General features: G+C 42.8%; 2 protein-coding genes across 5 annotated transcripts in view; one reads left to right on the top strand and one right to left on the bottom strand.

Annotated features, from left to right (window-relative positions):
• The window catches only part of tmem204 (transmembrane protein 204), a 30308-nt gene extending 9511 nt beyond the window's left edge, over nt 1-20797 (top strand). For both annotated transcript variants that reach the window (XM_055651491.1, XM_055651492.1), the window contains exons 3-4: nt 4721-4876; nt 17242-20797. In XM_055651491.1, coding sequence (XP_055507466.1) covers nt 4721-4876; nt 17242-17471 — 386 coding nt within the window. In that variant the 3' untranslated portion in view covers nt 17472-20797. The remainder of the gene's footprint in view (nt 1-4720; nt 4877-17241) is intronic.
• ift140 (intraflagellar transport 140 homolog (Chlamydomonas)) overlaps nt 1-23896 on the bottom strand; it is a 76939-nt gene that overhangs the window by 26942 nt on the left and 26101 nt on the right. For all 3 annotated transcript variants that reach the window (XM_055651464.1, XM_055651462.1, XM_055651463.1), the window contains exon 18: nt 23527-23726. In XM_055651464.1, the coding sequence (XP_055507439.1) occupies nt 23527-23726 (200 nt within the window). The remainder of the gene's footprint in view (nt 1-23526; nt 23727-23896) is intronic.

Below are 23896 nucleotides of genomic sequence, written 5' to 3'. Positions count from 1 at the left end.
AACATGGTGTCATATCTCATAATTATAGGCAATCTTGTAGTAAAGAACTATACACTTCACTATATGATAAACAATTCAAATTGCTAGCGTTGGTGAATGGCCTCAGCTCAGTCAGAATAAAATATTGTGATTACACATCACTAACCATAGTGAGGAGCCTGTACTTTCTTTGATGTTTGAGATAAACAAAGCTAAGGTTTAGTTTATTAGTTTAGTTTATTATTGTCAGATGTACCGAAGTACAGAGAAAAGCTTTTATGTTGCGTGCTATCCAGCCAGCAAAAAGACTATATGTGATTGCAATCAAGCCGACTACAGTGTACTGATGCAGGATAAAGGACATAACGTTTAGTGCAATATAAAGTCCAGTAAAGTCTGATACAAGATAGTCCAAGCGTCTCCAATGAGGTGGATGGTGGGTCAGGACTGCTCTCTAGATGTTGATAGGATGGTTCCATTGCCTGTTAACAGCTGGGAAGAAACTGTCCCTCAATCTGGAGGTATGCGTTTCACACATCTGTACCTCTTGCGTGATGGGAGAGGGGAGAAAGAGGAAGTGACCGGGGTGAGACTGGTCGATGATTCTGTTAAGTGAAGTCAAGAGAGTTTATTGTCATGTGTCCCAGATAGGACAATGAAATTCTTGCTTGCTGCAGCACAACAGAATATTGTATCATAAATACAGATCAGATCAGTGTGTCCATATACCATAGAATATATATATACACACATAAATAAACAGATAAAGTGCAATAGGCTGTTATAGTTCAGAGTTTGTTTGAAGTTGTGTTTAATAGCCTGATGGCTGTGGGGAAGAAGCTGTTCCTGAATCTGGATATTGCAGATTTCCGGCTCCTGTACCTTCTACCTGATGGCAGCGGAGAGATGAGTGTGTGGCCAGGATGGTGTGGGTCGTTGATGATGTTGGTAGCCTTTTTGAGGCAGCGGCTGCAATAGATCCCATCGATGGTGGGGAGGTCAGAGCCGATGATGGACTGGGCAGTGTTTACAACTTTTTGCAGCCTTTTCTGCTCCTGGACGCTCAGGTTTCCATACCAAGCCACGATGCAACCCGTCAGCATGCTCTCCACTGTGCACCTGTAGAAGTTCGAGAGAGTCCTCCTTGACATACCGACTCTCCGTAATCTTCTCTAGGTTTAGAGGCGCTGATGTGCTTTCTTTATGATTGCATCAGTGTTCTGGGACCAGGAGAGATCTTCGGAAATATGCACGCCCAGGAATTTGAAGTTCTTGACCCTTTCCACCATCGACCCGTTGATATAAACGGGACTGTGAGTTCCCAACCTACCCCTACCGAAGTCCACAATCAGTTCCTTGGTTTTGCTGGTGTTATTGTGCTGGCAGCATTTGGTCAATCGGTCGATCTCACTTCTATACTCTGACTCGTCCCCATCAATGATACATCCCACAACAGTGGTGTCGACGGTGAACTTGATGATGGAGTTCGCACTATGTTCGGCTACGCAGTCATGAGTATAGAGTGAGTACAGCAGGGGGCTGAGCACGCAGCCTTGAGGTGCTCCCGTGCTGATTGTTATCGAGGATGACACATTTCCACCAATACGGACAGACTGTGGTCTGTGAATGAGGAAGTCGAGCATCCAATCGCAGAGGGATGCGCAGAGACCCAGATCTGAGAGCTTGGTAACCAGCTTGGAGAAGGTGTTGGTGGCCTTGTCGAGGTAGCGTAAAGTGTAGATGGTTGATGGAAGGGAAGTTGGTTTGTGTGATGATTTGGGCTATATCCACAACTCTGCAATTTTTTGCAGACTTGGGTGGAGCTATTCCCAAAGCATGCTGTGATGCATCCCGATAAAATTATTTCTGGAAGTTGATGCGATTTTTGGGGACATGCCAAATTTCCTAAGCCTTGTCAGGAAGTAGAGGCATTGATGTTCTTCCTTGCCCTTTGCTTCGATATGGCTGGTCCAGGATAAGTTGCTGGTACAATTTATCCCAAAGAAGCAGAAGCTTTCAGTCATCTCTACTTCGGCACTGTCAATGTATACCAGGTATGTGTAGCATTTTGCTTCATGAAGTTGATCACAAACCTTTGTCTTGCTGACATTGAGGGAAAGCTTGTGCCTTGGCATCAGGTTACGAGGTTCTCAATCTCCTTCCTGGACTCAGTCTCGTCATTATTTGATATCTGGCCCACTGCAGTGGTGTTATCAGTGAATTTACAAATTGAGTTGGATGTACACTTGGCTTCCCAGTCGTGGGTGTATAAGGAGTAAAGGGGGCTGAGAACACATCCTTGCGGGACACCAGTGTTGAGCATCAACGTAAATGAAGATGTCAGTGACATCAAATGTTTGGATAGTAAGTGTACGTGTGGATATTCACACGATCGTCACACGTGGGAAATTACATGGTTAATGGACCCATACAAATCGTGTTTCGTTTTTAATGAGTTAAAAACCCATCATTTATTTATTTGCCTCTGTACTCCACAATTTGAGATTCGAAATAGAAAAAATCAAATTTTAATAACAAATCAAATCAGATTTTAATAACGGCCATTTTTATACATTTTGGTTTCACCATGTAGAAATGACAGCAGTGTTTATACATAGTCCCCCCATTTCAAGGCACCATTATGTTCAGGACACAGCAATGTCACGTAAATTAAAGTAGTCATGCTTAGTATTTTGTTGAATATCATTTGCATGCAATGACTGCTTGAAGTCTGTGATTCATGGAGATCACCAGTTGCTGGATGTCTTCCTGGTGATGACATTCAGTTTTCTCTTCAGTTTATAAAAGGCATGCTCAATTCGGTTCAGATCGGGTGATTGACTTGGCCACTCAAAAATTGACCATTTTTTAGCTTTGATCAACTCCTTTGTTGCTTTAGCAGTATGTTTGGGATCATTGTCTTGTTGTGGAATGAACCACCATGAGTTTTGAGGCATTTGTTTGTACTTGGGCAGATAGGATGTGTCTATACACTTCAGAATTCATTATGCTACTACCTTCAACAGTTGTATCATCAATGAAGATAAGTGAGCCAGTATCTTCAGCAGCCATACATGCCCAGGCCATAACACCCCCACCACCGTGTTTCACAGATGAGGTGGTATATTTTGGATCTTGGGCAGTTCCTTCTCACCTCCATACTTTGCTCTTACCATCACTCTGATATAAGTTAATCTTCGTCTCATCTCTCCACAGGAACCTTTTCCAGAACTGCGGTTGCTCTTTTAAGTATTTCTTGGCAAACTGTAACCTGGCCATCCTATTTTTGCGGCTAACCAGTAGTTTGCATCTTGCAGTGTAGCGTCTGTATTTCTGTTCATTAAGTCTTCTGCAGACAGTGGTCATTGACAAATCCACACCTGAAGAGGTTTTTTTCTTTATTATAGAGATAATTATTCTGTCATCAGCTGTGGAGGTCTTCCTTGGCCTGCCAGTCCCGTTGCGATTAGTGAACTCACCAGTGCCGTGTTTCTTCTAAATGATGTGCCAAACAGTTGATTTTGGTAAGCTTAAGCTTTGGCTGATGTCTCTAACAGTTTTATTCTTGTTTCTCAATCTCATAATGGCTTCTTTGACTTTCATCGGCACAACTTTGGTCCCATGTTGATAAACAGCACTAAAAGTTTCCAAAGGTGATGGAAAGACTGGAGGAAAGACTAGCTGCTGAGAGCTCTCTTAGTGATGCATTTAAACACACCTCAGCATTTACAAACACCTGTGAAGCCATGTGTCCCAAACATTATGGTGCCCTGAAATGGAGGGGGGGGGGCTATGTATAAACAACACAGCTGTAATTTCTACATGGTGAAACCAAAATGTATAAAAATGGCCTTTAATAAAATCTGACAATGTGCACTTTAACCGCATGTGATTTTTTTTCTCTTACAAATCTCAAATTGTGGAGTACAGAGGCAAATAAATAAATGATGGGTCTTTGTTCCAAACATTATGGAGGGCACTGTATTTTGACAGTAATCCAGGTCTTACAGGTGCTTTTGGTTACTAAGCAGGCACTGTTAGTTAACGACTGTTAAAATGAATCCTCTTGTATGAAGAGATGGCAGAGTAGGAACACGACAATAATAATAATGTGGGCGGCACAAGGTGCAGCGTCAATGCCAGAGACCCAGTTTCAATCCTGTCCGCGGGTGCTGCCTGTGCTGAATTTGCATATTTTCTCTGTGACTGCGTAAGTGTTCTCTGGGTGTTCTATTTTCCTCCCACATCCCAAAGATATGCGTGTTTGTAGGTTAATTGGCCTCTTTAAACTGCCCCTCGTGTGGAGGGAGTGGTCGAGTTGGGCTGTTGGGCCTTCTTCCAAGTTGTGTGATTCTATGATTTATGAATGGCATGGATGAAGTGAATGCTCACAGTCTTTTTCCCCAGATTCCAAGCGAACACAGTCTTAAGGTGAGAGGGAAGGTATTCATGGGTGTACTCTGGGGCAACTGGGGGGGGTGGGGGGTAGTCCGTATCTGGAACGAGCTGCCAGAGAAAGCTATAGAAGTGGATACAGTTATGAATTTCCAAAGATATTTGGACAGATATATGGATAAGAAGAGCTGAGAGAGGTATGGGTCAAATGCAGGCAAATGGGATTAGCTCAGTATGCCATCCTGGTCAGCATGGAAAAAACGGGCCGGTTTCCACGCTGTATTACTCTCTGGTAGGCATGGGTGGCATTGAGACCAGTTAACTGCACTCCCTTCCTCTTCCACAGTTCAGTTTGATATGATGCGAGCCTGTAACATGATCGCCACAGTGGCTCTGACAGCGGGCCAGCTCATCTTCCTCCTGGGACTGATGGAACTGCCACTTATCACCCAGGACTCGCAGTGGTGGGAGGAGGCCATTGCTGCTCTGTTCCAGCTGTCCAGTAAGTGAGCCTTTATTTCACCAGGCCTAGACCTGCTGTAAGGAGCTGCACACTAATCCGAAGCCTGCAGACTGCTCATTCTTTCATCACTTCTGCACACATTGTGATTACCAGCCTTCACTATGGTCCAATTAATTTTTTTTGTAATTGTCAACAATCATCAAATCACATATTTGGACATTTGCTAATTTATTCAACTCTCTTGCTATTTTTACCCAGCCCTGCAAGTATTTGCATTCTCATTATTTCATCCAAAAATAACAGCAATGGGCAAAATCAGCCAGATTCACTTTGGTGCACAGGTGGATGACATGCTGATAAGCAAGAGTAGACACAAAATGCTGGCGTAACTCAGTGGATCAGGCAGCATCTTTGGAGAAAAAGAATAGGTGATGTTTTAGGTGTTGATCTCGCACTAAGAGGCACTTACCCAAGACCAACAAGGGTCAGACTAAATGTGTAGGGTGTAAATTGGATCAGGCACATATTCTATTTGAAATATACAATTCTGATTGGATTGGATCATGTCATGCCAGGCCAGCTCAATACTTTATCCTGTTCAAGATGAATCACAATATCTCACGTGCCTCCTCCGCACGTCTTCCATCCTTATCTCACACTTGCAGCATCTCTGGACAGAAGGAATGGGTGACCTTTTGGGTCGAGACCTTCTTCAGAAGATGGGTCTGAAGGGTCTTGACCTGAAACGTCACCCATTCCTTCTATCCAGAGGTGCTGCCTATCCCGCTGAGTTACTCCAGCATTTTGTGTCTATCTTCAGTGTAAACCAGCATCTGCAGTTCTTTCCTGCACTTATCTCACTCTTTCTGGCTCTTCATCTTTGGCCTTTACCCAACAATCTGACAATCAAAACCCCCACTCAACCATATCTATCTATCTATCTATCTATCTATCTATCTATCACTTGCCAAACTGCATCCTGCTCCCACCACCATTTCAGTCAGTCTGGTGACGGATCTCGATCCAAAACATCACCTCTACATTTTCTCCAGAGACAATGCCTGACCCGCTGAGTTACTCCAGCCCTTTGTAACTTCTTTTGTAAACCAGTATCTATAGGTCCTGTGCCTACCTCATGTGTCTTCTTGTCTTGATCAATGGCAACATATGTGCAATACACATTGCTATTAAAACCAATAACTGCTCTGGCTGGGCCAGGTTAGGTATGGATAAAACTACAAGCATATGGGCAAGTTTATTTTGAGTCCGGTTATAACATATTCCCAAATCTACCCGTACTAAGAGTGAATAGAAGCATTCCTTATTTATAATAGTTTGAAATATAGACAACAAACTAAATAAAAGTGTAAGGTTGTGAAATCAAAGCTATAACAGAATTAGTAATATCTGCATCCATCAGGAATTGGACCAAAGACGTGTCATTCACATTCGAGCGTCAGATATTTCTCTGGTGTCAGACATAAGCAAGTCATGTCTAGTTGTGCAAATGCTTTTTTTTTTAAACATAATAAATTAGAGCTACAGGATTCAATCTACAATCATCGTTGACTAGTCACAGTATAACTAGCAGCACTTCCTGCTAGTTTGGCAAGTAGATATATTTTTAGGTAAAGACATCAACAGCACATAATATTCTCAATATGGTTAAAAATCAGATACAATAAGTGAGTTTGGTATTTCAACTGCGCATGCCCAGGTCATACAGCGTGTATACAGACCTGCGTTTCATCCATATTTTCAAGTTTTGCTTCTTCGAGTTGTATTTATGGTTCATTTATACAAAACTATGATGATTTTGTTGGGTTTATTGCTTCATGCTTCGGAGCATATAAATGTTATACCAGCGTCTCAAACTAACTGCTATGTACAGTAGACATAATATTGCTTTAAGCAATATGCTTACTGAACATAGTAGTTCGTTTGAGACACTGGTATAACAGTTATACGCTCATTGCAGTTTTTGGTGTGCTTGGTAAGAACTTCGGCAAACAAACTTTTAGTTTTCTATGATATATTTTGATTTGTTCATTCCTTGCGGTATAGTTATGTAACTTTATCAATGGCAGTAAGTGTGGTGATCATTCAGGTCACTTTATATTTTATTTTATTGGCTCAGCTGAAAATAAAAAAGACTCTTGCTCTCGCTACTGCCGTTGCAGTGTCAACCCTTGTGTGTCCATCGTTTTCATGCCGCTAGAAATTAAATCTCGCCCACACTCCTCCACTCTCTCTCTCACACACTCCTCATGAACAGCCACCCGCTACAATAGGCGGAATGGTCCTTTATTTCGTTAATCCTGCTCGCAGTTGCTGACGGGGCCGGTTTCACAGACTTGACCTGACTAGCCACGTTTAACCAGGGCTCTGGGAACACGGCATCTGATGGGGACGAGGAGGGTTCCAGAGGGAAGGCAGGGACAACTTGGAATCCGGCAGCAGAGTGGCTCTGTTAATGGATTCATTCCACAGTGAGTTCCGTTTGGAAAGAACACACGCCGGTAGATCCGCGGCCACTGGTTCAGGAGATCGATCCAATTATTGACCAACAGGCGGTGGAATCCATCTGTGACAGATTCCACAGTGAGACGTGTCCACAGGAGCGGGTGTTCACTCTGATCAATAACTCAGGCACAGTGAACTTCACAATGTAAAAGCATCCCAGTCAAAACCATCCCAGAGAGTTGCCTTGCCCGAGCACTGGGCCAACTCTGGGCAAGGTCCCACTGAAGACAAGAACAACATTCTAGTCACTAAAAAAAATACGCCTGCGGGCCGGATGATTTTGGGTTACGGGCCAGTTCCGGCCCGAGGGCCGTAAGTTGCCGACCCCTGCCTTAACGGTACATTCACACAACCTGTAGATAAAGCATCTACCCACATCACACTGATACAGTCGCTGCCTGCCTCAGATTAAATATATTTTTTACACACAAATTATGAATAAAGATAAGAAAATGTTTCAAACATAAGTAATATTTTCTTATTGCAGTAGCAAACAAATAAAAACAATTCTTTAACTTTTTGAATATCTATAATTGCAGATTAATGAACTGAACTAGAACTGGGACTGTGTAAGTAGTGTGTGAACAGCAGAGCAAGAAAGGAAACTACTGAATTGACAGATTAATTGATTGGTAGAATAGTTAACAATTTATACACAGTTTATACAGCGCTTTGTTCGCTTTTACTTTATAATGAATGACCTTTGACAAATCCCATGATTCCTTGCATTTTTCGGAATACCAAACTTGCTTATTACGACATTCAAAAGACATTTGGACGAATATATGGATAGGAAGGGAGTTGTGGATCAAATGCAAGTCTGCCAGCTTGAACAAGGGCCTGTTTCCATTCTGTATAGCTCTTAGCGTTTATGACCACTACACAATAGACCTGTAGTAAAAGATCTTTATTCCAGTACTGAAATGGGACTAGGGGATAATACGTGTTCGGCACGGACTAGAAGGGTCGAGATGGCCTGTTTCCGTGCTGTAAATTGTTATATGGTTATATGTTATATGAAATCCTATCGCATTAAATACCAACAAATTATTTGCCTTCGTAATTGCTGGCTCCACTGATTGCCATTTATGTATTGTACTGAAATCTATTCTGATTTCCTTTAAGAACTTCAATAATTTACTCAAACATGATTTCCCTTTCATGCTCAATCCACTCAGTCGTATTCCTTAATGTTATTCCTTCCATTCTGTTATTACATTTTTCACGACATCATCCAGCATCTTCTCTACATCTGACACTGGGCTAACAGGTGATAACTGACAAGTCCTTCCCCGTCTCCTCTGCACCTACTTGCATCAATGAAGAGTTCCCTGAGTTAATGACTTGCTACAACTAGTTTCACAGGTTTGCAGCTTATCCAGACATATCTAGCAAGGACAGAACATTTATTTCTGCATCTTTTGAATGTGTGGGGATTCGTAAACCGAGAGGAAACAGCTGGAACCACTTCCCATCAGGCTCTTCCTATAGTGGACCTGGCTGGGCTCCCAGCACCCTTGGCCCGCAAGAACTGCCTCCAGACATGTATCTTTTTGGTAAGAAATTCTGTCCCTCTGAGAAAATCTGGGAAGTTTCGCGCTTTTCCTTGCAGTTTCCTTCTCCATGCTGCCTCTGAGTGTGTTGCTGGTGCCTGGACACCATGGGGAGTGTGCCTTTCTAGGGTGAACATCTTTTTCCAACTTATTCAATGATTCAATGATGTGTGACAAGTCACCAGAGGGCGCATTCAATAGAGCCCAAACCCACAGGGAACTGTGAAGGTCTCAATTTAGCACACGTTTTACGGATGTAAATCAATTTAGTGCAGTTTCTAATCTATTTTTTGCTAATTTTGTATTGTTTGTATCATTCATTGGGCGTTAGCAGTATATGCGCCAAAAATGAGTGAAAACCAATTTCTAGGCACTTATACTTTGATACAATAACAGTACAAGTGTAAGCGGTTCAGGGAGACAGGGAAGTGCAAATGCTGGAATCTTGAGTAAAACACAAAGTGCTGAAGGAACTCAACAGGACAGGCAGCATTTGGGGCAGGAATGGGCAGACGACGTTTCGGGCCGGGACACTTCTTCAGGCAGATAGTTTCAGAGATGTTGGAGAGATCATTTAGTGCCATGTTTATGGAGCCTCAATAAATAAAGACATCTTCAAATTGAAACAGAGCTCTTAAAAAAAAATCATTTTTGCAACCATGCACGTTAAACAGCCAGCTGCTCAATCTCTGTAAACTAAATGCATTGAGCCTGAGAAATCCTTTCACATGTGATTCCTTGGAGTCTGTCAATGTCCATTATCATGTGAGCCACACCAAGATTTTCTTTGCATTGGAGGCGCTTTTGTATTCATCAAGAACTGATTCTAAACTATTAGTGATACTGTAATAATTAGTTTGAATACATGCCCAATATCAGCAGCCACATTGCAATGAATTTCCTAAAAAGAAGGATTCCTTTATAGGAGGTGTGAAAGAGGGTCCTGACGTGAAACGTCACTCGTCCATGTATTCCAGAGGTGCTGCCTGACCTCCTGAGTAACTCCAGCACATTGTGTTCTACACAAGATTCCAGCATCTCGTCTCCCCCTAAACCTTTTCTGTCCATGTACCTCTCCAAATGCCTTGAAAGTGGTGTTATTTTACCTGCCTCAATTACTTCCTCATTCCATATAGAATGAATCCACTGCCTTTTTGTGTGAAAAAACATGGCCCTTTGGTTCCTATTAAAACTGTCCCCCTCTCAATTTAAACATTTCCCCCTAGTTCTTGACCCCCTTATTCTGGAAAAAAAAAGGCCACAATGTCCCTCGTGGTTTTATACACCTCTACATTATAGAAACCTAGAAACATAGAAATTAGGTGCAGGAGTAGGCCATTCGGCCCTTCGAGCCTGCACCGCCATTCAATATGATCATGGCTGATCATCCAACTCAGTATCCCGTACCTGCCTTCTCTCCATACCTCCTGATCCCCTGGCCTCAACTACCCTCTGTGGCAGAGAGTTCCAGAGATTAACCACTCTCTGTGTGAAAAAAGTTATTCTCATCTCGGTTTTAAAGGATTTCCCCTTTATCCTTAAGCTGTGACCCCTTGTCCTGGACTTCCCCAACATCGGGAACAATCTTCCTGCAATCAATCCTCAGCCTCATGCACGTCAATAATAAAGACCTTCTGTACTTTAGCTTTCTCATGATTGCAGCACGAGTTGCTGGATTTTAATTCCTGATTCGGAACATTCTGGAGGATGAGGCAAGATCGTTGATTTTTAATTTCTGACCAAACACATTCCAATCAGGCAAAGTCCTGAACAGGCCTGGGGTGCAATCTCTGATCAATCTTGAGAGATGAATACGGCTTCTGAAGTCATTATAAACTATATTATGGTTTAGGTGTATCATTGACAAGTATACTGGGTACAGTGAAAATAGAGTGAAGATAAAGAGTGCAGAATGTAGTTCTCAGCATGGTAACGCATCAGTTCCATAGACTACAATGAATATCCCAAAGAGGTTTCCCTTACTCGAGGTCCAAAGAAGAGTCCCAACCTGAAACATCCTTCCACAGATGCTGACTGACCCGCTGAATTCCTCCAACATCTTTCTTTGCCCTGAGAGAAGGAATGTCTGAGAGAAGGGTGTCAAGTTGGCTTGTTAAAAGCCAATGATTTGTCCTGAGCAGCTGCACTGATTTCATTTAGTTAAAACACTTCTCAGAGTGAGCTCCTCACCGAGCTCTGTGGATTTACAGAGCTCAGTGGAAAGGAAGTGTATTCACTGTTCCTATTCCACTGACGATCAGAGGGCTGGAGATCTGTGCCATTCAGCAAAGCTGCTAATTTTAGTCCCGCCAATTTGCACTTGCTGCCCAATGTCTGCTTGTAGTGTGACGAGCGACTGGAGGGCGCCAGGATATCCCGATCCAAGGGCAGGAAATGCCTGTTGTTACCTGTTACGTAAGCTGAGCCTTGAAGCCCTGCAGAAAGCCGTGCATGAGGCTCAGGGAAACCAAAGTCTGCTGGCAAATAAACCACAACAGTGCAAATCACTCAGCAGCTCACAGTCATCTGTAAATGTAATGTCACAGAAAGTTATATTAAACCACCACTGCCTAAATAATATAACGAGGCTTCCTTTTTAACCTCATTCTGACCAGTCTGGGTGCAATGAAAATTATCATCCAATTGCATTTATTTGAGTATTTATTTTAGGTCCCAACCCGAAACGTTGTCTACCCATTCCCTTCACAAAATATTACATACACTTAAAGAATTTTATAAGATGTGATGTTTTCAGAATGGGCTATTCTCAAACAGCTGTTCATTGATTGTAAAAGAATATAAAGTAGAGTTTACTATAAGCAGGCTGTGGTAGTCTCGACTCCGAAGCATCAACCACTCCTTCTCTCCAGAGATGCTGCCTGTCCCGCTGAGTTACTCCAGCTTTGTGTCTATCTTCTGTGAATGGTTTAATTCCAAATCAATTTGCTTTGAAGTACAGAGGGATCTCGGGGTGCAGTGACATACAGGGGAATCTCAGGATACAAGTTCATAGCTCCCTGAAAGTGGCAACGCAAGCTGATAAGGTGGTCAAGCATGGCTTGCCTTCATTGATCATAGGGTGACACAGTGGCACAGCAATAGAGCTGCTGCCTGAAGGGCCTGTCCCACTTTCCCGAGTTAATCACGAATTCTCCCGAGTTTTCCCCTTGATTCAAACTCAGAGAATGTCCGTAGCGAGTCCGTAGGAGGCCGTAGATATTTCGTAGCGGCTCATAATGCCAGCCGTAGGTACTCGGGGCATCAGGTAAGTCGGGACGTTTTTTAAGCATGTTGAAAAATGTATACGAGTACCAATGGCTGGCTATTACCGTAATTCTCAGAGTTTGAATCAAGGGGAAAACTCGGGGGAATTCGTGAGTAACTCTGGAAAGTGGGTCAGGCCCTTTACTGCGCCAGAGACCAGGGTTTCATCGCGACTATGGGTGCTGTCTATGCAGTTTGTACTTTCTCCTTATGACCACATTCGTGATTTCCTCCCACATTCCAAAGATGCGTAGGCTTGTAGGTTAATTGACTTCTGTAAAATGCCCCAAGCATGCGTAATGTGAAAATGGGATAATGTAGTGTATAGGTGATCGATGGTTGGTACAGACTCAGTGGTTCGAAGGGTCTGTTATGGCATCCACACTTCTCTTCCATCTTCAATCAATGCATCTTAATCAAGAAATGTTCTGGCAAATTGGCAATCGGATATATCTGACCCAGTAAATTGGCACTCGGGTAGTACAGGAACCCTGAGAGTTGGTAAGTGAGAGCTCTGGTTTGGTGGGGTACATGGACTTCATAAAAAGCTACTCTCAAAGGCACACTTGGAGCTGGTATATGAGGAGTTGAGGATCATTGAATACAACTGGATGTGGTATATGGGGGAAAAAAGATACTAATATAGTTTAGTTTATTGTCACGTGTATCAAGGTGCAGTGAAAAGCTTTGTTGCTTGCTATCCAGTCAGCTAAATGACTATACATGATTACAATTGAGCTATCCACAGTGTGCATACATAGGATAAAGGGAATAGGAGATTAAGAAGAGAATAGTTACAGTAAGAAATGCTGCTGTTGGAGTCGAGGTTTAAAAGAGTGGAGCGATTGTAATGAGTGATTGGAGATCCGCTTCTGGGACAGAAAGACACCTGGCATTGGTACCATCTTTTTAAAAAAAAAGTGCTTGAAGAACTCAGTGGGCCAGTTAGCTTCTCTAGAGAACATGGAAGCAATGTTTCACGTCAGGACCCTTATTTGGTTTGTATCTATGTGGTAAATGGGACGTCTGGTGAAATAAAATACCCTCAGCTTAGTGAATCAGGGTTCTGCAATGAAGGGAGATACTTGGACCTTGAAAGTCAGGTTTCTAAGCTTACTCTTTTTGAATTTAATTTCTTGATTGATCAGTAGCCAATCTTTGACTGCCTGGCTTGTTTTTTCATTGCCTCGAGCCACTTGCCTGTATTTCAGCATACATGTGACAACCTTTAAACAGCAGGAAGGAAGCTGCCTCAAACCTACAAGATCATAACCGCTAGTCTGGCTGGACATGATTTGTTTTTCTTACAAACAATCTTATCAAATTTACTTTGAACTGAATGCACATGCACACAAATCACAAGTGCCAGGAGTTATAAGTAATGCCACACAGTGTGCAAAGATGGAGCAATGTGTAACTCACTGAATTCAAAGTGCTTCCAAATATATCAGCAGTGTAAAGGGAGTAGAAAGAGACAGAGGAAAGCACAGCCATTGCTTTTGCAGCCAGTATGTTGCACAGGGCACCTTATTGTGGGACGAGGTGGACTATGGGGAGGGCTGGTGCTGGTGTTGGAGAGGCAGGGTGTGGGCTGGGTGGCAGAGAGGGAGAGGACGTGGGCAGTGGAGTGGATGGACAGCAAGAGGTGGGTGGAGCAAATAAGATAGACCTGCACTTGTAACAAAATCATTGCAAATAAAAACCTTTCATCAGAAGCACATCTGATCCTATGGCAGTGATGCGGAATGAATATTTGAATTAATACAACAGTGCTAGAAATACTCAGTATGGTCAGGCATGAACTCTTGACTGGCTTTGTGTCATATGCAACACTAAAAATGAGTCGCAGCCAATAACCTGTACAGCTTGAACCAAAAGACCACTGATTGATTAATACTCAATCAGCTGATCAGAGCTGTTTCAACTCAATTTCCAAAAAAAAAAACAATTTCCTTTGAAATGATAGCATTAGAACATGAATGTCCACTCTGCGAATATACTTGCAAACAGTCCTGCAGGATATCAGACTGGGCTCTTCAGAGAACAGGAAACTTGATCTTGGAATTGAACTGCAAGTTAACTGCCCCTCCCCCAGTCCATTATCTGCTTCCTCCCTGCCTGGCAGATCCATGCAGCTCTGCCACTGGAAGCAGAGGAAATGAGATTAAATTATCACTCACTCATTACAAAACCTAAAATAAACCAGCAGTCAGTGTCATCCTCACGTCCCATTTCAATTGAGAGCCAAGATGAATTTTGATCAATGTCAAGGTTTTCTTTCTAGCTTGAGGTCTAAAAAAACTGCATGTCATTTACAGTCAGGTTAAATAAGTGAATGATAGACTAAAACCCGTCCCACAGTACAAGTTCATTCCAAGAGCTCTCCCGAGTTTGCCCCAATTTGAACTCGGAGATTTATGGTAATAGCCACTCGTCGGTACTCGAGGGCTCTCGTGGACATTTTTCATCATGTTGAAAAATCTTCACGAGTCTTCCCATGCTTACCTGCCGTTAGCGAAAAGAGACGTCCCTGAACTCCGACGTACCCGCTATGTTCATTCTCCGTGCTTACCACGAGTTTAATTTTTTTTTAAACTCGGGAGAGCTCTTGGAATGACCTCGTACCGTGGGACAGGGCTATTAAAATACTGGAGTAACTCAGTGGGTTAGGCAGCATCTTTGGCGAAAAAGGATAGGTGACATTTTGGGTTGGGACCTTCAGATTATTTTTCATAATTTGGTGTTACGGTAGTATATTTCATGTAAATCATCAGGGCTCAGGAACAGCTTCTTCCCCTCTGTTATTAGGCTTCTGACATCCTTTCCATAAGCTATCAAATTCACCTCTACCCAATTTTGAACATTAGTTTATAGAACGGATGTGTTACAATGCCGAGAACTATATTCTGCACTCTATCTTTCCCTTTACTCCACGTATTGTACTTGAGAAGGGTCACCCATCCTTTTCCTCCAGAGGTGCTGCCTGACCTGCTTACTTATCCAGACTTTGTGTCTATTTTGAATGCAAAGTGTGTCTGATGGTGGGAGAACTCCTTAATAACCCAGGTTGTAAATGTAAATTAAATACAGAGACAAGGAAGTGCAGATGCTGGAAATGTAAGCAAAACACCAAGCACTGGTAATAATTCAGTGGTTCAAGCAGCATCTGTGGAGGGGATGGGCAGGTTAGGTTTAGGCGTATTATTGTCACATGTCCCGAGGTACAGTGAAAAGCTTTGTTTTGAATACGATTCAAACAGATCAGATATTACAATACACAGATACATTCAGTTCAAGCTCAAGTACACTAGACAGAGCAAAGGGCAATGTTTCAGGTCGGGACACTCTTCACAATCAAATAACTGCAATTGGAATTCAGGAGAATTTGTTTGTGTGCAGAAAGTTAAATAGCCTAGAATATTCTCCCTTCTTTTTTCTGTTGACTGGTCCTCTGAAACAAGGTGAAAAGAGGTTTCCTTAGGGTATTAACATCAACATCACCAATGATAGGTGAACGTCATTATTTCACATGTTAATGCAGCTCCTCAGAACGACCTCGCCAATAGACTGCCACCAGTACCAGTGGATACCATGGCATAAATGATCTATCCGTCCCTTGTCACTGAGAGCGCTGCAATGGATTGTCCTTTCGCATCTGTCTTCAGATTTAGTTTTTGTTTAGTTTAGTTTAGTTTGTCACCTGTACCAAGGTACAGTGAACATATTTTGTTTGTGTGCTATCAATCCAGTCAATGAAAAGATTACACAATATTACAATCAAGCCGTCCACAGTGAACAGATGAAGGGTACAACATTTAGAGCAAGAAAAAGTCTCATTAAAGGGCCTGTCCCACTTGGGCGATCTAATCCACTAGTTCTGGGGGTTTGCCCTCGACTCACACTCGCAGCATGGTTGACATGAGGTCGTAGGAGGCCTTCGTAACTCTCCTTCATGCTCGAGAGTGGTCTCCGCGTACTTGAAGCCTCAGCTAGGCCGTGGCAGTTTTTTCAAATGTTAAATATTGCCTGCGAGTAAAAAAAGGTCGCCATGGAAAAAAATCAATACTTTTTTTACTCATAGGTTTAATCTTAGTAGGTCGGCATGTTAGTCGTAGGTAATCGAGGGTAGTCGAAGATAGTCATAGATAGTCTTCATCATAGTCGAAGGGAGATCGAAGGAGGTCGTCTTCACTCTCCACTATTCGGTGTCCAATTTTCCCGAAGTTAGTCGTAGCTAGTCGAAGGAGGTCTTCAACATAGTCGAAGGAGGTCTTCAACATGTCATTTTTTCAAACCCTTCTAAACTTGACAATTAGGTCGCCCAAGTGAGCAGCCCCTTAAGTCTGATTAAATATAATTCAAGGTTCTCAAATGAGATAGTTGAGAGGTCAGGACTGCACTCTAGCCGATGAGAGGACTGGTCAGGGGCCTAGTAACAGGTTGGGGAGATACTTGTAGTCTGACCAACGAGTGGAGCAAGGATCTGGGAATGTGTGTCACGTGTTTCTCGTAGCTGCAGTTCACACAAAGGGCCTGTGAAGGGAAATTACTTCTCAACTGGATCTTTTTATTTTGGGCTCCACAATGAAATCGCCAGCACTGATTTCCTGCCATCTCCTGATGAATAACTGTTTGACTGAGAAACACTAACAGCCCTCCCAGAGCACAGCACCCAGCACATGAAGGGGCAGATGAGTAAAGAGCATCAGATGTTTCTGTAGGCTGGGAGTGCCAAGAACAGACAGCAAAGTGTGGAGTGGGTATTTCACATTAACCCCGTCTGCAATGGCAGGACAGGATTATCACCAGAACTGGGGCAGGGTAAGGTTTGTGATACCCTCTCTCTCCACTACGCAGGCAAGCTGTGTGTTACAGCAAACATTGAAGGGGGAATAATATATAAAGTATCATGGGATAAAGGATGAGGAAAGGGTTTAGAGCAGGCAGCAGACTATTACTGCGGAAGCTTGATAAACTGACCTGGTCCTTGACCTTTGAAAGTGATTGTTGGTATGTCTGCCTTTGATCCATCCTCTCATTGATACTTTTCCTTGCAACCATTAGGTTTTGTGTTGGTGATTGGACTGGTGACGTTCTACCGCATTGGCCCCTACACTCACCTCTCGTGGTCCTGCTACCTGGACATCGGTGCCTGTCTCTCATCCACACTTGCAGCAGCCATACTAATCTGGAATATCCTACACCGGCGGGAGGACTGCATGACACCCCGCGTTATTGTTATCCGCCGCTCCCGCCCACGCTTCGAAAACGACTACGTGGAGTCGCCGTGCTGAACAAACACAGAGGGCGGTGCGCAACAATTTGCACACGTTGGAGAATTGCCAGGTCTCAGCTTACTCATGAAATAACCACATTTCTGCTTAACAGCCTGTGTCTGCAAGGTTGGGCGAGTGGGCACATAGAGGGAGAAGGAGAAAGAAATGCTTTCATCCGAAACTAACAGTTCTGACTTGCGATCGCCAGCACATTTTCCAGAGAGCAATGTAAACCATGGATTCAATATACCACAACAGAACAGGAAAGCGGCATAAACCGATGGGAGGACAAACTCAGCAACTGAAGGAAACAAATCTTTCACAGGGCTAAAGGCATTTCCTGTGATCCAATTCCCAACAAGGTTCTCATCTTCAGACAGTATCTGGTGCACTGCTAAGATGGCCACAATAGATATAGGATCTTGTCTGTTCGTGGCTGGGACACTGGGCCAAGGAATATTTTGAAGCTGAATGAATCTTACTACTCTCCCTTTAGTAAATATATTCACACTGTACAAGCATCTGCTCACGAGTATCTGTACTTTATTGTGAATTCAGAGGTGTCCTGATTGCCAAATATTTATAGGAATAGTACTCAATAAACTAGACTTTAATTTAAAGCATCTAATTAGATAACACTCGATACACATTTTATGTAATAATAGACCGAAGAGAAGAGAGTGGCTTTTCCTACGTTTCTTAAACTGGGAACCTCAGTATACAACAGGACCGATACCATTATATCAGGAAAGCTTACATATGAAGAGCTGAAATTCAAAGAACTACAAATCTTAAAATAAGAACAGAATATGTAACAGACACTCAGTAGACCAGGAAGATTCTGTAGAAAGGGAAATAGGGTTGATGTGTCAAATTAAAGAGTGTTCATCAGCTCTGCCGCATCAACTCTGCCTCGTTTGCTACAGACACTGCCTCGTTTGCTACAGACACTGCCTGACCTGCTGAGTGTTATCTTTAGTTATCTTTACCACAAAAGGTAGGATTTTTATAACATAACAACCAGAATGGGCAACCTGTAATTATCATTGTACTTTAAGGCAGGAACATGCACACACCATTGGATGAGGTTAAAGTGAAGACGTCTCGTGTTAAGGCTGTTTTACAAAATTTACAGTAGTTTTTTCAAAGTGTATTTAAATCTCTACAGTATTGCAATAAATGGGCCAAATCTAGGTTGAAAGCTCAGTCACCACTGCAGTTAGTTCTGCCACACTTGGGTTGGCGTTTAACATCACACTGCCATGTAATCAGTACATCTGCACTACATTGGAGCACACTCGCCAGTTGTCTCTACAAGTGCCTGCTGGATGCTTGCTGCATCTCCTACGTCTCAGGATGAGTGCCACGTCCAGGCGTACCTCTACAGTAGCATGTCACTGGGCTGAGCTTTGCAGTGGCATCGGGCCAGGAGATGTGATCAGTGACTGAGCCCGAGGTTTTCTGGATATTCTCAAGGAGGAGGAGAGTGACGTTGATGATTACTGTTAGCCCAGGCCTTTTTCCTTGGCTCTCACCCAGCAACAAGAGACCAGTAATATCCCTGCCTGATAAGGATCTTTGCTTCATACAGAGCAGCACGAGATTCCCACCATTGTGTTGGTCTGAATATGATACTCAATACATTATCGACATAACACAGACAGGTCACGCAGCTTGCGTGCGGTGATTTTAAATCCCTTTATCTCCCAGGTGTCTGACTGCCACAGCCACCTCCATTGTCCCATAGATGTAGGTGATAGCACAACATGTGTGGATGCACAGAGCCCAGGTCCAAGCCCAGGACCACTGGATGGGAGGCACCTGGCAGGCCATAGGTGGCAGTATTTCTCACTCCGCACCCTCTAGATTGGCATGAGCACAAGTAGACTGGCATGTCAAACTTCAGCCGGCTGTTTAACACAGTGCTAGACCATGTAGCTGTTCTGCAAGCTCCATGTATAGGCAACAAAGCATGTCTGTTCACTGCTCAGCCACACATGGTCCATTTTCAAGTGCATAAAAACTGGCAAGGATTAACTAGAATATTCTAAATTGATTTCAAATATCCTGTTGTAATCTAAATATTTTATTGGCAAAGTTGATAACACTTAATTTTTGTCACATTAAAATTCAACTTTGTGACTTTTTTCATTGTAAAAAAAACTTCAAATAACCAGTAGATGGTTCACATTATTCAAGATTTATCTTGGATAGGCACCAGCACACATTGCTACCAGGACAATGCCCAGTTCTATTCCAGTGACAGAAACTATCTGAAGATAGAAATTGTCTGGAGTCTGAAGAAGGACCCCGACCCAAACATCCATTCCCTCCACAGATGCTGCCTGACCTGCTCCTTACTCCAGCACTTTGTGTTTTCTCCAATTTCCAGCATCTGACATTCCTTGTATCTCCAGAACTAAAACCATCAGTCTGAAGCCTGCTGAGATATTTCATTGGTATAAAAAGTGATAATGAATTACAATTATTACTTTTCTTGTTTAGCCCACACTATCTTTACAGGAAACAGAATGATGGTTTTAGTTCTGGAGATACAAGTAATGTCAGATGCTAGAAATTTGAGAACACACAAAGTGCTGGAGTAGGGAGCAGGTCAGGCAGCATCTGTGGAGGGAATGGATGTATAGTTAAAATTCCAGTACTCCTGCAGCACAGCAGTGCTTGCTGATAGCACTGTGATGCAAATCTCCCATGACAGACCTTCATCCACTATTGGAGTGCAGATGCGGGCCGCTGACCTGTTGACGTGCTATTATATAGCTTGTAACCAGATAGTCTTCCAGCTCACTTCTTCCTTGTAACAAGTCCAATCGCGTCAGTTGCACTTGGAGCAATGAAATAAATACTTCCGTGCACAGAGTTTTGCACACTAATTTACTCTGTTTCATCAGATGGAATATAATTCAACAACACCTGGTGCCTCCAGCACAGAAGTTGCTTTTATTGTTCTGCTTTGCTAACCAAGACCTAAATACATTGCCCCAATGTTGCTGAATGGTTTGAGCAAGGGCTAAATGGACTCTTGGAAATCAACTTAAATCTATTATTAGTTCAATAGCATGCATTGGATAAATGGTATTATTGTGCGATACAAAATGTAAGTATTACCGAGTATAACTTCACAAGTATACGTGGCAAGTTATTTTTTGTTCTTTAAGATGGGTCCCAAATAATTCTGGTATAGGCTAGTTGGTTACTGAAGTATTTCAGACAGCAACACACACCTGTCTCTGTGCTGCAGCACACACCTCTCTTGTGCAGCTAATTTAAAACCCTTGCATTTCCAAAAATAAAACACTTACAATAAAGTTATTTTAAGTTTGTATTTATTCCAATATGTTCTCCAGTTTCACTATAGGTGTTAAATATTCTGAATAACGTGACAATTTTGATATAGCACAAAGACCTACAGAAACCAGCCAAATTGACCTTCAGTTAGTGCAGTGGTTCATGAAGAATGCTCAAGGGGGTTTGGAGAGTGTTATTTAATTTTGACAATTATTGCCTATCTGAAATGAGGATAACATCATGCTTCCAAAAGACTAGGTGTACTGAACATGCACCATCTGATCTGATGGTGTAGGTTAGTGTCGAATGCCGAGCTGCAGTTGATGAGCAACAGCCTGACGTAGGTGTTCCACAATAAATACAAATGCAAAATAGCAGAATGGTGCAAGGATTGAAGAGCAGAGCTATCTGAAGTGGTGCAAAGAAAAGCACGTGCAATGACGGAATAATCGAATGAGGTAACGTTAAGAATAAGGGTATGCAGCAGCCTCTGGAAAACAGGTGTGAAATAAGTGATTGGTTCAAGAGTCAGATGGCAGTGAAGAAGCTGCTCTTAAGTCTGGACACCCGGACATTCAAGTGCCTGTATCTTCTTCCAGAGGCCGAAGAGAGAAAAGGGAATGGCCAGGGTGGCAGGCATCCTGGACAACACATTCAATTTTCCTGATGCAATGCACTGTAGAGATTTCTGGATGGAAGGAAGCAATGTGCCTGTGATGGACTGGGCTGTGTTCACCACATTGTGCAGGTTCAGGCAATTAAGAAAAGAGCAGTTGCCATACCAGACTAAGATGCAGCCCATCAGAGTATTTTCTGTCACACATCTGTAGAAGTTTAAAAGAATCCTCATGGATATGCTGAATCATCTGAGGCACCCAAGAAAGTAAATAGGCCGATGCATTTTCTTCAGCAGTATGAAGGGACTAGGCTAGGTTGGGCTGCTGGCAATATGGAAGTCAAGGAATTTGAAACTATTGACCATCTCTTCAGCATTAATGAGCACAGCATGTGTTCATCCCCTAACTTTCTTAGATCAACATCCAACACTTTCATCTAGCTGGGTTGTTGTCCTGACATTAGTTCTTCCTTCAGTCTAATGCATTCTTTTTCGCGATCAAACTTGGTCCAATTTAGCTATTCACCACCTTTTTAACCTCGGTCTCAGTGGAAAAAAACTGTGGGTTTTAGTGAATGGGAGAGTTTATGCATCGGTATACTGTTTAAATCTCCCTTTCATTATAATTATTATCAACCATTACCTTCTGCTCTCTTCTACTCAAACTACTTTCTATTCCACTTTTATTTGGACTTTTCCATAGAAGCAAACCTTCAATTGTAACTACCTTGTTGTATTTGTGAATAGGATAATAATTTGACTCGAAAATGCTGAGAAAACTCCTCAGATCAAGCAACCGCTGTGAAGAGAAACAGTTAACTTTTCAGGTCCAAGTGGATCTCAGACCTGAAATGCGAAAACACCTTTTCTCTTTCCAGATGCTGGCCTCCTGAGGGATTCCAGCATCTTCTGTTTTTATTTCATATTTCATAGTTTAGTTCAATTTATTATTATTGCCATGTGTAGTGAGACTGAAAACGTGTGTGCTACCCAGTCCAATCATCCCACAAGAGTACAATCGCACACAAGTAAAAGAGTGGAATGATTACAGTGAATAATAGTAGACACTCTTCTGCAACAGCACGCGGACAGCCGGCAGCATCTTGCATCCATCAACTCTCAAGTCCCTGCAAATATCAAGTCTGACCATGAGCTAAGGAGATTTGCATCTCGTCTTCTCACATATGTAACTTTAATGCCTGGTGTCCTAGCGGTGCAGCGAGTATGAGGATAGCGAGGATGTAGGATAGCGGCCTAACCCAGTATGCAGATCCCATGCAGTTTTTTTTACATTTTTATTTACTGAACTGCTTTCCTTTTTTAAATCAGCAACGTTGACGTTTATCACACATGTGGCTAAAATCGACACAGATCACCTCAAATAAAAATCCTCAATGACTTATTTTGTTATCTACTCAAAAAATGAAGTCAGGCAGAAACAAACCCCAACTCTTTAATAGAACCATACAGAGTATTTGATTAAACAGCTGCTTAAAGTATCCTTCAGAACTTTACAATTGTCCACTACTGACATTAAGCTGACTGAGTTATAGGTACTCAGTCCGTCCATTGCCACAAAGGATTAGAAACAACTAAAGTGAATTCTCGTTACCGCGTCGGAGCCCTCTTGATTGAACAATTTTCACCGATCGTGTGCCACAGAGAAACATCAAGGGGGGGGGGGGACAACTTTTAAGAAGCCAGAGATACATGGCTGTGAAACTCGGTGGACATTTAACATTACCGGTCGGTTATCCTTGGTTCTGAAAACTATTGCTTACCTTTTTTCCCCCCAATGAGCCAATGAAATTCACCAGTCTACAACCTACAAGAAGCTTTGACCTCCTGGCAACCCATTAGGACCTCCCTGGTGACCCACCTACAGCACGAGAATTCTCGCTGCTCTCCATGGCGGCTTCATTCCAGTTGCCGCTAATTTTTCAACATGCTGAAAAATTCACGGCGACCATAATGAGGCCGCGACTAGTTCCCAGAATGCGGGAACTCCGCACGACCATGAAGGCGACTCCCCGGTAACCACCCGTGAACATGTGGTGACCATGTGGCGACTGCATAGTCTCCTGCAGTCGCCTAAAACTCGTCTAAGTGGGACAGGCCCATAAAGGAACAAAACGAAAGACCTCTTACCTCTTGATGAGTTTGATAGATTTGAAAGCCTCGTCCATGTCCCCTATGGTTAAATACAAGCTGAAGTTCAGCATAGCATCGCGCGTCGTCTTGTCACAATCCTCCAGCCCAACAAAGTCTCGCAGGGGTCGCCTGGCCACTACTTGTGGAACCGAAGTAGTTCCAGACATCAATTCTGCGTCATTCTCAGTCTCTCCTGACTGGGATTAAATGAAGAAAATGTACAAGAGGTGAGAGAGCACAATCAGGTAATTTGCTTCATTTTTTAACATCCCTTCCATATCTCCTCAAGGTCACACAGCAGCAGCATTCTTTTAAAAGCCATATGTCAATGTGTGATCATTGCCAGTTGACTCGTCAACATTGAGTA

Source organism: Leucoraja erinacea, chromosome 20 (genome assembly GCF_028641065.1).
Source record: "Leucoraja erinacea ecotype New England chromosome 20, Leri_hhj_1, whole genome shotgun sequence".
In the NCBI taxonomy this organism is placed as follows: Eukaryota; Metazoa; Chordata; class Chondrichthyes; order Rajiformes; family Rajidae; genus Leucoraja; species Leucoraja erinaceus.
The sequence above is the reverse complement of the archived record's forward strand: the minus strand, read 5'-3'. Positions and strand labels throughout refer to the sequence as shown.